At 38.1% G+C, this 12,159-nt stretch overlaps 1 protein-coding gene across 2 annotated transcripts in view; it reads left to right on the top strand.

Annotated features, from left to right (window-relative positions):
• Nucleotides 1-12,159, top strand: part of LOC123649949 (zinc finger protein 33B-like) — a 32,962-nt gene that overhangs the window by 10,699 nt on the left and 10,104 nt on the right. The window contains exons 3-4 of one of the 2 annotated variants that reach the window (XM_045568277.1): nucleotides 6,708-6,834; nucleotides 7,136-7,231. In XM_045568277.1, coding sequence (XP_045424233.1) covers nucleotides 6,708-6,834; nucleotides 7,136-7,231 — 223 coding nt within the window. The remainder of the gene's footprint in view (nucleotides 1-6,707; nucleotides 6,835-7,135; nucleotides 7,232-12,159) is intronic. The other variant, XM_045568278.1, reaches the window with a different exon arrangement.

The raw sequence follows: 12,159 nt of genomic DNA, 5'->3' as shown, positions 1-12,159 counted from the left end.
ATGATCAAGGCTTTGTGTTCCCTGAGCCTTTGACAGACAGGCTTTTAGGGTTTCTTGAGCAGGTGTCACCTAGCAGACAGTAGAGAGCAAGTCAGTTTCTAATTTATTGGTGGCAAGTAAGCTGGAAAACTCTTATTCTTTTGGATTTTCAGGAAAGAGGATTCGGACCTCCTGTGTACACTTGGCAATCTCTCTTTTGTTCTTTGTTTTAGGAGCTTTGCCCAATTTTTTCATATGTAGTGGGTCTCAAATATTGTCATTTTGTTCAATGTTATTTCCTCCAATGTCATTTCATTATAATATTGATGAGAAAAAAAACTGATTCCTAGCTGGGGTCACTGTCTGTGTGGCTTGTACATTCTCTCCATGTCTGTGGGTTTTCTCTGGGTACTCTTATTTCCTCCCACATCCCAAGGATGTGTGTGTTAGGTGAATTGACGTTTCTACATGGTCGCAGTCTGAGCGAGGGTGGGTGTGTGAGTGAGCCTGACAGAATGGCATCCTGTCCGAGGTTGTTTCCTGCCTTGCGCCCTGAGCTGCTGGGATAGGCTCTGACCACCTGAGACCCTGAACTGGAATAAGTGGGTTGGAAAATGAATGAATGAATGAGTACAAATTATTGTAAAATAAAAATTTGTAAAGTCTACCATAATCTTACAGTGCATGACAATAAACAATGAGGTACGAAAGCGCTCAGCATACTTATCATATTGGTCATTATTTTTGAACTGTGTGGGGGAGGAGGTGCTCCTGACAATTTTTGCTTTGTACATAATTTATTCCTTAACCCATTACCACTATGAGTGCTGGGGTGAATAATTATCTTTCTTGCTTTTATTAATCTTAAATGTATGTATGGCTTACACTTGTTTCAATGTGTAATATTATAAGTGTTTTGGGTCTTTATTTAGAAGTTTGGTGATGTTTTTGTGACTAGAAATATGCTATGGGAACTTAACTCTTGTTTATATCAATTAGCTCATGGTAAAATCACAAAATATGTCATTTTGCTTAAAGTTTTAGTTTCTAGGAACCTATTGACAACATTAAATGAGGACTTATTGTATATCTATTCTATTTTATGCCTTCAGTTGAGAGTCTTGATTTTGGTTTTTGCAATTCAGTAGTCAAATTTTTTTTTTTTTTTTTTTTTTTGAGACACAGTCTCGCTTTGTTGCCAGGGCTAGAGTGCCATGGTGTCAGCCTAGCTCACAGCAACCTCAAACTCCTGGGCTCAAGCAATCCTTCTGCCTCAGCCTCCCAAGTGGCTGGGACTACAGGCATGTGTCACCATGCCTGGCTAATTTTTTCTGTATATATTTTTAGTTGTCCAGATAATTTCTTTCTATTTTTAGTAGAGAAAGGGTCTCACTCTTGCTCAGGCTGGTCTCAAATTCCTGAGCTCAAAGGATCCTTCCTCCTCGGCCTCCCAAAGTGCTAGGATTACAGGTGTGAGCCACCACACCCGGCCTTCAGTTGTTTCTTAATCTTAGTTTTTACTGTTATATCCTTGGTTTTCCTAAAATATCACTGCTGTTTTATTGCCAGTTCATTTTTCATAAGTGAAGAACTTATATATGTAGTGTAGGTCGCTAATTTTATTTTTATGCTCAGAGAATTTTATTCTCATTCTTCTTGGCTTGTTCCTCTCTAGGCTCCCATATGGGGTCCCCTCAGATCCTGTCCTTGTCCTTTGTCCTTTTGCCTCCTTGGTCTCTCTCCTGGGGAGCATCTGACTCACTGCTGGTTTCAGCAGCCACCAAGATACCAGTGACTTCCCAGTCCTCATCTTTGTCTTGGGCTTTTCCTCCTGAGCTACAGAACCACATGTCAGCTGCCTCCTGGAGATCCCTGCCTGCCTGTTGCGCACTTAAAACACAACATGTCCGAGACCTCTTTAACTCTTACCTTCTGCCCAGCCTCTTTCATTCCACTTCCCAGTCTTTGCACATGGCACCTGGATTTACCTGGATGCTTGTAAAGAAACCCTGGGAGGCAGTTTCTCCATCTTTGTTTTTGCACCATGAATGTGGGATGAAAATCTCTTAATGTCTTATTTTGTTGGATCAATTCTTCTTTCTAGGTGTTAGCAAACATTTTTTGTAAAGAGCCAGATAGGAAATATTTTAGGCTTTGTGCCAAAAAATAAAATCAAAGGTATTATGTAGGACTTGATGAGCAAGAGACAAAGCAAAACTTCCACCAATTTTTTAGTGGTGAGATTCAAAATATAATAATGATTGTATATAATGTTTTATAACACAGGTCTACTAATGAGAACAGTGGAATTCCTTTGGAGTGGTTCACATTTTGCTTAATTTGGATTTTTCGTTAGTATTCCCTATCATCAAAATCTGTTGTAGATTGTCATCTGGTAATGTTGAACTGCAATGAGCTTTTACATAGTTTATCTTTGAAAAAATGTTTCACGCAGATTGGTACTACCAATTACTGATGCCAGTCCACAGCATATGATTGATTTTATTTTATTTTTTAAAATATATTTTATTGTATATATTCAAGGTTTACAACATGATGTTATGGGTATACATATAGGTGGTAAAATGATTGCTGTAGTGAAGCAGATTAGCATATCTACCATCTCACATAGTTACTTTTTTGTGTGACAGAGCAGGTAAAATATACTTATTTAGCAAAAATCCCTTTTTATTAACTTGTATGTTAGATCTCTAAACGTGTTCATCCTGTGTATGTGCTATTTTGTGTTCTTTCATCTACATCTCCCCATTTCCTCCTCCTTCCAGAACCCTGACCTGTGGTAACCACTGTGTTATTCTCTATATCTGTGTATTTAAGCTTTAAAAATATATATATATTCCTTATATAGGTGAGATCATGTAATATTTTTCTTTCTGTATCTGCTTATTTCACTTAGTATGATATCTTCTAGGTCCATCTGTGTTGTGGCAAATGGCAGGATCTCCTTTTTAAAGGCTGAATAATATTCCATCGTGTATGTATTCCACATTTTCTTTATTTGTCCATCGGTGGACATTTAGGTTGTTTCTGTATCTTGGCTATTGTGAATAATGCTGTAATGAACAGGGGAGTACAGATAACTTCATGAGGTGGTAATTTCATCTCCTTTGGGTATATATCCAGAAGAAGGATTCCTGGGTTGTATGGTAGTTCTAGTGACAAGCATATGATTTTAATTGAGCATATTCCTTACTTGTAAGTCATTTATAGAATTATTTCTGATTCTTCTTTTGGTTTTTTGGCTTTTAGCATGTCATTACATTGCAGATTAATCACTTCCAACTGAAGGTTAGGTGGAATCTCCTTAATTGTACAGTTAAATGGATTTTAAAATATGGAAGTATCATATGATTTGCATCGAGGTCCAGAAAATTCTGCTGGAATTGTAGTTGAGGCTTGGAAAATACATCCACTGTAATTTGGAAATGGATATCTCACTTCTATCTTTTAACTTTTGACAGCATGAGATATGCTGCTTGACCTTAATTATGTTTCTAATAATGTTAGTTGTTGAAATGAATTTATCATAGTATAAGCTTTGTATAAGTGTTGTTTTGCTTAGTAATTTTAGGTTGAATTCAGTAAGAGACATAATTAAGTCTTCAGCAAAAGATAATTAGAACTGTTCAGCGTTTGATATAATAGATGTTGAAGGACATTCTCATTCAGAAAATTTTGAATTTCAACCCCAAGCTAAAAAATGTCACAATAAAATTTTACTATTGTTAAGCCACTGGACTATTGTATGGAAAGACAAGTCAAGATATTCATCTTCTATTTCTGACTATATTTCATGGAAATGATGATAGTTAAGTCCATGAGAATGAATGAAGCTCACCATTGCCACTGCTGGTTCAATTACACGTGAGGTTCAAAGATTTTCTGCAAAGTGCCTATTGATGAATAATACAATGAATAATCAGGCTTTAGACACCTTACATTTTCATAGACTTTATAAATTTGTCCCACTAAAATGTTCTGCACATATTTTCATTACCATTATTTGTGACACCTTATAGATTCTGCTTCAGGATTTACTGAATTAATGTTTTTTCAACTTGTTTGAAAATATTCTTTCTTTAGTTCCATGCAGACTAGTTATAGGGACTAATTCCAATTGCATCAGGCTCACTATTAACACTCAGAATAAACGATAGCAAGTGAACAGTATTAGTAACATCTTTTGACTCATTAAGAATTGAGGAAAACCACTTGGTCATATGCTTTGTTTTTGAACTATTGATGTTGCTTCCGGTGTCTTCAACCCTTTGAGCAGCTTTCCTCACTGAGAGGCTAATTGTCCTAAACAAGTTTATTTTTTTCTGGACTCATTTATTTAGCTATTTTAATCAACTGTAATTTAATTAACTCACCATTGGTAAGTGGCTTTCCTTGCTTGGCTAACAAATAAACCATTCAGAAATTCTGCTGTGATGAAATATTGTGTTTCAGATTTTCTAATTTTTCTGACTGGTACTTTCCTGAGAGTTGGAAATAGTGTTAAATGCTTAGTATGGTAATATCAACCCATATGTTGTTTTTTGCAGCACAGTTATGGTGTCATTGCATAATAAACATAATACTTTGCTATCTAAATAGATAAGAAAATAGTCTACACTCCATTGTGCCTTAAAAATGTGATATTCAAAGTCTATTTTTCTTGTTTTGACACGATAATAAAAAATAAAAACATCACAGTAAATAAAAATAAAACAGTAATAAAAAATAAAACATCACAGTATGGCTTTAGGCCCAGCACTCGCAATGCAGTGAGGTTATAAGTGCATCCTTATCTGTGATTTGTAGTGTGCCCGGCAGCAGTGAGAGTGCCACATATGGTCTGTGGCAACTACTCACCCCTGCTGTTGTATCATGAAAGCACCTGTAGACAGTACACAAACAGGCATGCTTGTGTTCTAATAAAATTGTGTTTATGGACACTGAAATTCAAATTTTCAAATAATTGTTACATATATAGTATGTCACAAAACATTCTTTTGATTTTTTTGTCAGCCATTTGAAAATGTAGCGCAGTGGCTCATGCCTATGATGCTAGCACTTTGGGAGGCTGCGGCCAGGAGTTCGAGACCAGCCTGAGCAAGAGCAAAACCCTGTCTCTACAAAAAAATAGAAAAATTAGCTGGGCATGGCTGAGGCAGGAGGATTGCAGGAACCCAGGAGTTTGAGGGTGCAGTGAACTATGATCACGCCACTGCATTCTAGCCTGGCTAAAACAAACAAACAAACAAATGTAAAAAACAAAGATTATTCTTAGCTCACAGTCTGTACAAAATGGTGCAGGCTGGTTTCCTACTGCTGCCCATTGTTAGCACCTTTCTATAGGTGGTCATCTTGCCCTCTGGTTTTTGCCCTGAGTTTCCTCTTAAGCCATTCTCCACTCTTTCCATCATTCCCTGGAAAATGCAAATATGGACATATACCTCCAGGGCTTACTTTACCTTTTCTTTGGCTCCTCCATAATGCAGTTGTGATCTTGAAGTGGCCAGTATATACCTTAGGGCAGCAGTCCCCAACATTTTTGGCACAAGGGACCAGTTTCATGGAAGATGGTTTTTCCATGGCCCTGGGGAAGGGAGAGTGGGGAGAATCCTTTGGGAAGGATTCAAGCACATTTATTGTGCAGACAAACCTCTGCTAATGATAATCTGTATTTGCAGCTGCTTCCCAGCGCCAGCATCACTGCCCCAGCTCCACCTCACATCATAAGGAGTGCACAACCTAGATCTCTCACATGCACAGTTTACAGTCCAGTTTGAGCTCCTAGGAGAATCCTGATCTGACAGGAGGCAGGAGGTGGAGCTTATGCGGTGATGACAGTGATGGGGAGCAGGCTGTAAATACAGAAGCTTCCCTCCAGGCTGCTAACCTCCTGTTGCTCACAGGCCACATACTGGTCTGTGGCCCTGGGGTTGGGGACCGCAGCCTTAAGGAGTACTTAAGAAAATCAGCATGTCAAGAGAAAATAACTAGCATATCTGTATGTAACTTATGATAAAACATTTTGGAGAAGGAGTTAGTCCTCAATTACTTAAAATCTTGCTCCTGATTTTGCTTATGGATCTGTATCTTAATTATAGCTCAGTCCTTTCTCCAACAAACTGTCTATCTGTAGTTCCACTGACTTGCTATGTGTTTTCAGTGCCTCTAGGCGTTTGCTTTGTTATTGGTCCTTAGTCATAAGAACACGTGACAGATTTGTCTGGACTCAAAGCTTTACTTCCTTAAGGTGGCTCAGTCTCATATACAAAATAGAATTTGACACTTCTCTGTACAACCACTGTCTTTTAGATTCTTCTAGCATTTCTTCTGCAAAACCTTATTGCAGGAATATATTTTTAAATATGTCTCTCAATGATATGATGAGTAAGGTTTTTAAAAATTCATTTTTATGTCCCCAGAAAGGCAGTTCCAGACACATTGGGGAACCTCAGATTTTTTTTTTTTTTTTTTTTGTGAATCAAGATATTAATACATGGTTAGGCTGCTTCTGTGATTTGTTCTCCTACAACATATAATGCCACATAAAGCACAGAGCAGGGAAACTGTGTGACCTTTTCTCTTTAGGTGTCAGCAGTGACTATGACAAGGTATTAGATCCCAAACATTGCATGCCATCTGTTCGGGTCACTGTAAAATGAACACAAATATACTTTTTTAGGTATTAGTGTCATTATATACTTTTTTAGGTATTAGTGTCATTCAAGGATGTGACCGTGAGCTTCACCCAGGAGGAGTGGCAGCACCTGGACCCTGCTCAGAGGAACCTGTACAGGGATGTGATGCTGGAGAACTACAGCCACCTCGTCTCAGTGGGTGAGGATTGTGTTTTATGTAATTCCAAATAGCATTTATTTCTTTTTTGGCTGCTGATACATGTGATCTTTGGAGAGATTAATGATCTTTAGCGTTGAAATTTAGGGTTCAAACATGACCCTTGGGCTGTAGCTATTATGTGATTTGATCCCTTTTGGTCACTATAAACATTTTTCCCCCTCTCCCAGTGAAAAGTTTAAATGGCCCTGTTGTTGTACAGCTCCCGAAGCTGCACCTTTTTTCTTCAGAGGCTCTGAAACCCATAAGTCTGGCCCAAGTCCTGAGTCATTTCCATTCACAGGGTGTTGCATTACCAAGCCAGAGGTGGTCTTCAAGTTGGAACAAGGAGAGGAGCCATGGATAGTAGAGGAAGAGTCCCCATGCCAGAGCCACCCGGGTGAGTTAGTAACAGCTGTAAGCCAAGTGATGTTAGATCTGGTCCATTCAGTTGTTGGCCCTTTGAGGTTTTTTTAGGAATTTTTTTTTTTTTTAGAGGCACCACTTTCAAAGTGTCCTGGAATAACTGGCTTGTTTTCCTTTGGTACATAAAACACACTTGTGGGTAATGCTCTCACAGCTGAATGAGCTTGGGTTTTTGCTTGAATTTTTTAGGCTAATTTAACATTCTTAGAGTTTACAAAAATCTAATTCTTGCCTATCTCATTTTAGATCTTTTATTCTTTCCCTAGTAGTTTTCTTCTTTTAATTATCATTTTAATTGAATATCATTTATTGATTGAGGTATTAAATAGTTTATTAATTTCATAACAATTGTGTCTATGAGCTGTGGACATATAATGATCCTGCTATTATGATTATATTTTTGTTTTGGAGGAGAGTAAAATTGGTATGATATTTTAGCAAATGTTTTTAGAAAGACCCTTTTGGGGTCAAAATCAGAACACAAATTTTAGTGAAGTGAGGGGAGTATATGAGCCATGTGATCTCTGAATATTCCAGGCATTGGAGATTTTGAGCAAAGAAGTGACAGGATCTGCTGTAAAGAGAAAATGTCACTGAGGGAGGTAGTGGGGGGGGGGGCAGCAGTGGTCCATCACTGCTGGGTGAGGCGGCTTACACTAGCTTGGGAGTTATGGAGGTTATATGAAATATATGGTTTCTGGATATATTTTGAAGGCATTCCCCAAATAGGATTTGTTAGATTGTTTTGGAGTATAAGAAAAAGTGGCACTTGATACATAGAGACATAATTTATTCAGCTGGGGGAAAATGGGGAGAAATAGTGTGGGGGTAAGGATGTAGGTAAATCTAAAACGTAAAGTAATACTGGTTGGAAATAAAAAGGGCAAAAACAAAATACTGGAAAACAACATGTAACTCAATTTGTGGTTAATTAGACTTCTGTTCTAAAATCCTTTTATTTTTCTGAAGGCATGTTAACTTAAATATGCATAGTGGGAATTTAATGGGTAAATACCAAAATATGCAGCACAGTAACTATAACTTTCAAACTTGTAAAGCGGAGAAAATAGAAAATAAAAAACAATCATTTTAAAAAAAAGGAAAAATTGAATCAGACCCCAAAATGGTAACAAAGCAGCAGGGAGTAAAGGATAGTAAGTATAGAACATACAAAAGCCACAAAGAAAAAAAAAAAAGAAATAACTCTATATTTTAGTAATTACAGTAAGTGAAAGTGGACTAAATTCTCCTGATAAAAGACAGAGATAATCAAGTTGGATTTTTAAAAAGCTAGCTATAGGCTTTTTGTGAGTTATACCTAAAACATTTAAACATGAAACACCAGAATTTAAAAGGAGTAAATATACGGAGTCAAATACTAAAGAAAATAGAATTAGACTATCTAAATGGATTTCAGACAAAATCAGTTTAAGACAAGAATCTCTACTGGGATAAAAATGGTCACTATGTAATGACAGATGTTTCATCACCAAAGGAAGAAATAACAATTAGATCTTTTTTTTTTTTTTTTTTTTTTTTGAGACAGAGTCTCACTCTGTTGCCCGGGCTAGAGTGCTGTGGCGTTAGCCTAGCTCACAGCAACCTCAAACTCCTGGGCTCAAGTGATCGTTCTGCCTCAGCCTCCCGAGTAGCTGGGACTACAGGCATGCACCACCATGCCTGGCTAATTTTTTCTATATTTATTTTTAGTTGGCCAGATAATTTCTTTCTATTTTTTTAGTAGAGACGGGGTCTCACTCTTGCTCAGGCTGGTCTCGAACTCCTGACCTTGAGCGATCCACCTGCCTCGGCCTCCCAGAGTGCTAGGATTACAGACGTGAGCCACTGTGCCCGGCCGAAGCATAAAATTCTTTAATAAAAACTTAGAAAATTTGAAACACAAATAATAATTTTAGAACAATGAAAGGATATAGAGTTCAGCATGCAGTAACAATTAAATGCATTGAAAAATCTATAATTAATAATGTACCAATTTTAATAAATATCATTCTCTCATGTGTGCTGGGATATTTAGGATAAATGACTGAATTGTACGAAATTTGCTATAATGTTTCCCCTACCATTCATGTGTGTCTGTGTGTGTGTGTGTGTGTGTGTGTGTGTGTGTGTGTGTGTGAGAATTGATATATGAAACACAGGTTACAAAATATGGATAATTATTGAAAGCAGATGAGGGGTACATGAGCATTCTTTATACTATTATCCTTAGTTTCATTTATGTTTAAAAATGTTTCATAATAGATTATAAAATACTAGGAATAGAAAAAAAGAACATAACTGCAATGTCAGTACATATTTTAACAATTTATATGAGAACATTATGAACAACCGCATGCTAATAAATTTGAAAACTTAGAATGAAAAAATTTCTAGGAAAATAGAATTTGCCAAAACAGAAGAAAAGCAATACAATGTCAGAATAATTTCAAAATCATTGTGGTAATTGACTCAGTTGTTAAAAATCTTTCAAGAAAGAAAACAAATTATGAGATTGTTTTCTAGGCAACTTCTATCAAATCTTTAAGAATCAGATCATTTTAATGTCATACAAGTTCTTCTAGAGATTCAGGTAAGTTAAGGAACACTCCCCAGAATTTACTATGAAACCAGTATAATGTTGATTAAAAAATCTTACAAGGTAAGAACAAGAAAGGATAGTTACAAAATTAGGAATTCTAAACAAGGTGTTAGGAAATTGTACCCAGTAATGACTTTAAAACAACCCACTTGATTTAACATTAGCATGTATTTGGTTGTAATTTACCTCATTAATACTTTAAAGAATAAATACCCTCATCATCCTAACAAATGTAGGAACAACTGATGAAAAATCAGCTCTATTTTTGATAAAAACATCTATTAAAATAGGATAGGAGGAAACTTCCTCAGACTTAGAAAGGGCAACTGACTGGAGCCTGTGTCAAATATCATTCCCCTTCAAATCAGAGAAAAGTCAGTTTTTTGACTTTGATCACTGGTATTTAATACTGTTCTGGGGACCCTAACTAAAGTAATGAGATAAAACATGAAGTTAATAAAAGTTACAAACATTGGAAGCCAAATTGATTATGGATGCTGTGGTTGTCCTATGAAAAAAATAAGGTTATCTACAGACAGATGATTAAAAATAGTGTGAGTGTGTAGCAAGTTGGCTAAATACAAGATTGATGTATACAATGTATTATTACCTTTTTAAGTACCAGTAATCTTTAGAAAACACAATTCAAACAATTTAAACCACTTACAATAGCAAGGCCTTGAATGAAAAAAATAAGAAAAATGTATAGAACATTAAGGAATCATAAAGATGGAGATAGGGAACACTTAGTATCATCAAGTTCCTGACTTTTGTATTTATCTATGTAGTTTGCTTTACCAGTGTTCTTTACTTCTTCCTTTGGATTTGAGTTACGTCTAGTGTACTTTGACTTCGTTGTGCAGGACTTTCAGCATTTCTTGTCAGGCACGTCTCCTTATGATGGAGGAACTGAAAGTTCTCCTCCCCATTCTGCCCCTGCAAATGAGGTCTCTGAGCCAAACAGCCTTGCTTATCGAGAGGACCAGGCACAGTTCTTGCTCATCGCTGAGTAGTGCATTTCAGTTTCCTGCCTCCCTTGGGAGTTATTCAAACAAGCCAATCACATCCTCCCACAGGAGCCAGGGCATCCCGCTCTCTTGATAGTACAAAGCCTGCCTCCCATAGCCCCTGGCTGTTCACTTATTTCCAAGTGAAATCCCGTGTGGCTTTGCCTCAGGCATTGTCCTGCTCTCCTGGGCTGTGAGTATACGTGACTAATAAACTGCTGTCAATCTCATCTGTTAGGTGTTGAGTGTGTTCCAGCCATCCCATAACTTGAGGGTGGGAATTCCTCCCTCACCAATGGGGTGAAGAGGAGGCAATTAAAACAACTGGCATCATGAACGGGATGGTCCAACAATGACCAAGGGCACCTGGTGAGCTTTAATTAACTGCTGTTGGCTAATTAATGGGTTCTGTGATATGGCAAAGGCCACCTGTGACCCAACTGCCAATTGCTGATGGGCTTATGCTTTGGCCTACATAATTCTGTGTTGTCTTTGTCAGTTGTTATCTCTTCCCACTCTAGAAGGCTCTCGTCCCCAACATGAGAATGTTTTTATTGGCCATACCATGGTATGCTGTGCTCTCAGGTTTGGCCTGTGTTTGTAGGTGGTTTCTGAAGCTCCCTCCTGTAAAGGCAGCAACAGCACAGCTCCCTAATCAGTTGGTGGCTGAGTTTACCTTACCAAGAGTCAGGCCAGATCTCTCTTGTTACTGTATCTATTCTGTTAACTGTCACTGGCTGCTTGGGGCAGCCATACAGGTGATATGTGTGATTATGCCTCCTCCCCCCCGCCTGGGACAGGTCTGGCCCTTTGTGAAGTTTGTGGAAAGGAAGGAGACCACTGCTCCAGGAAGAATTTAACATGGCACTCTGGTTGCCTAATGAGAATTGTTCAGGCAGGAGTAGTGGCCTTGCCTATTCCTGTGCTGTTGCTTCCCTTGCTGCTGTTGAGCATGCTCTGCTGACCTCCCAGGGTATCGAGTTGTACATCCATGGTAGCCCATGGTGCAGGGGCTGATGAAAGAAGAAAGGAGGAAGGAGCATTGTTACCAGCCCCTTCCACTGGAGAAGGTAACTCAACTGCTGTCCTCATGCAGAACTCCTAGCTAGGGCACCTGGGCTTTGCTTAGCACTGATGCTTATCAGCAAGACAAAGGGATAATCTTGTAATGGCAGGGCTTGTTGGCTCCCACCCAGGCCATAGACAAAATGACCTTCCTGAGTCTAGATCCTCACCTGGGGCGATTGACTGGCCCTCCCTGTCAGAAGAGGCAGCTGTCTATAAGGTGGGCCATTG

Source organism: Lemur catta, chromosome 14 (genome assembly GCF_020740605.2).
Source record: "Lemur catta isolate mLemCat1 chromosome 14, mLemCat1.pri, whole genome shotgun sequence".
Lineage (NCBI taxonomy): Eukaryota > Metazoa > Chordata > Mammalia > Primates > Lemuridae > Lemur > Lemur catta.
This window is presented reverse-complemented; position numbering and strand designations above follow the sequence as displayed.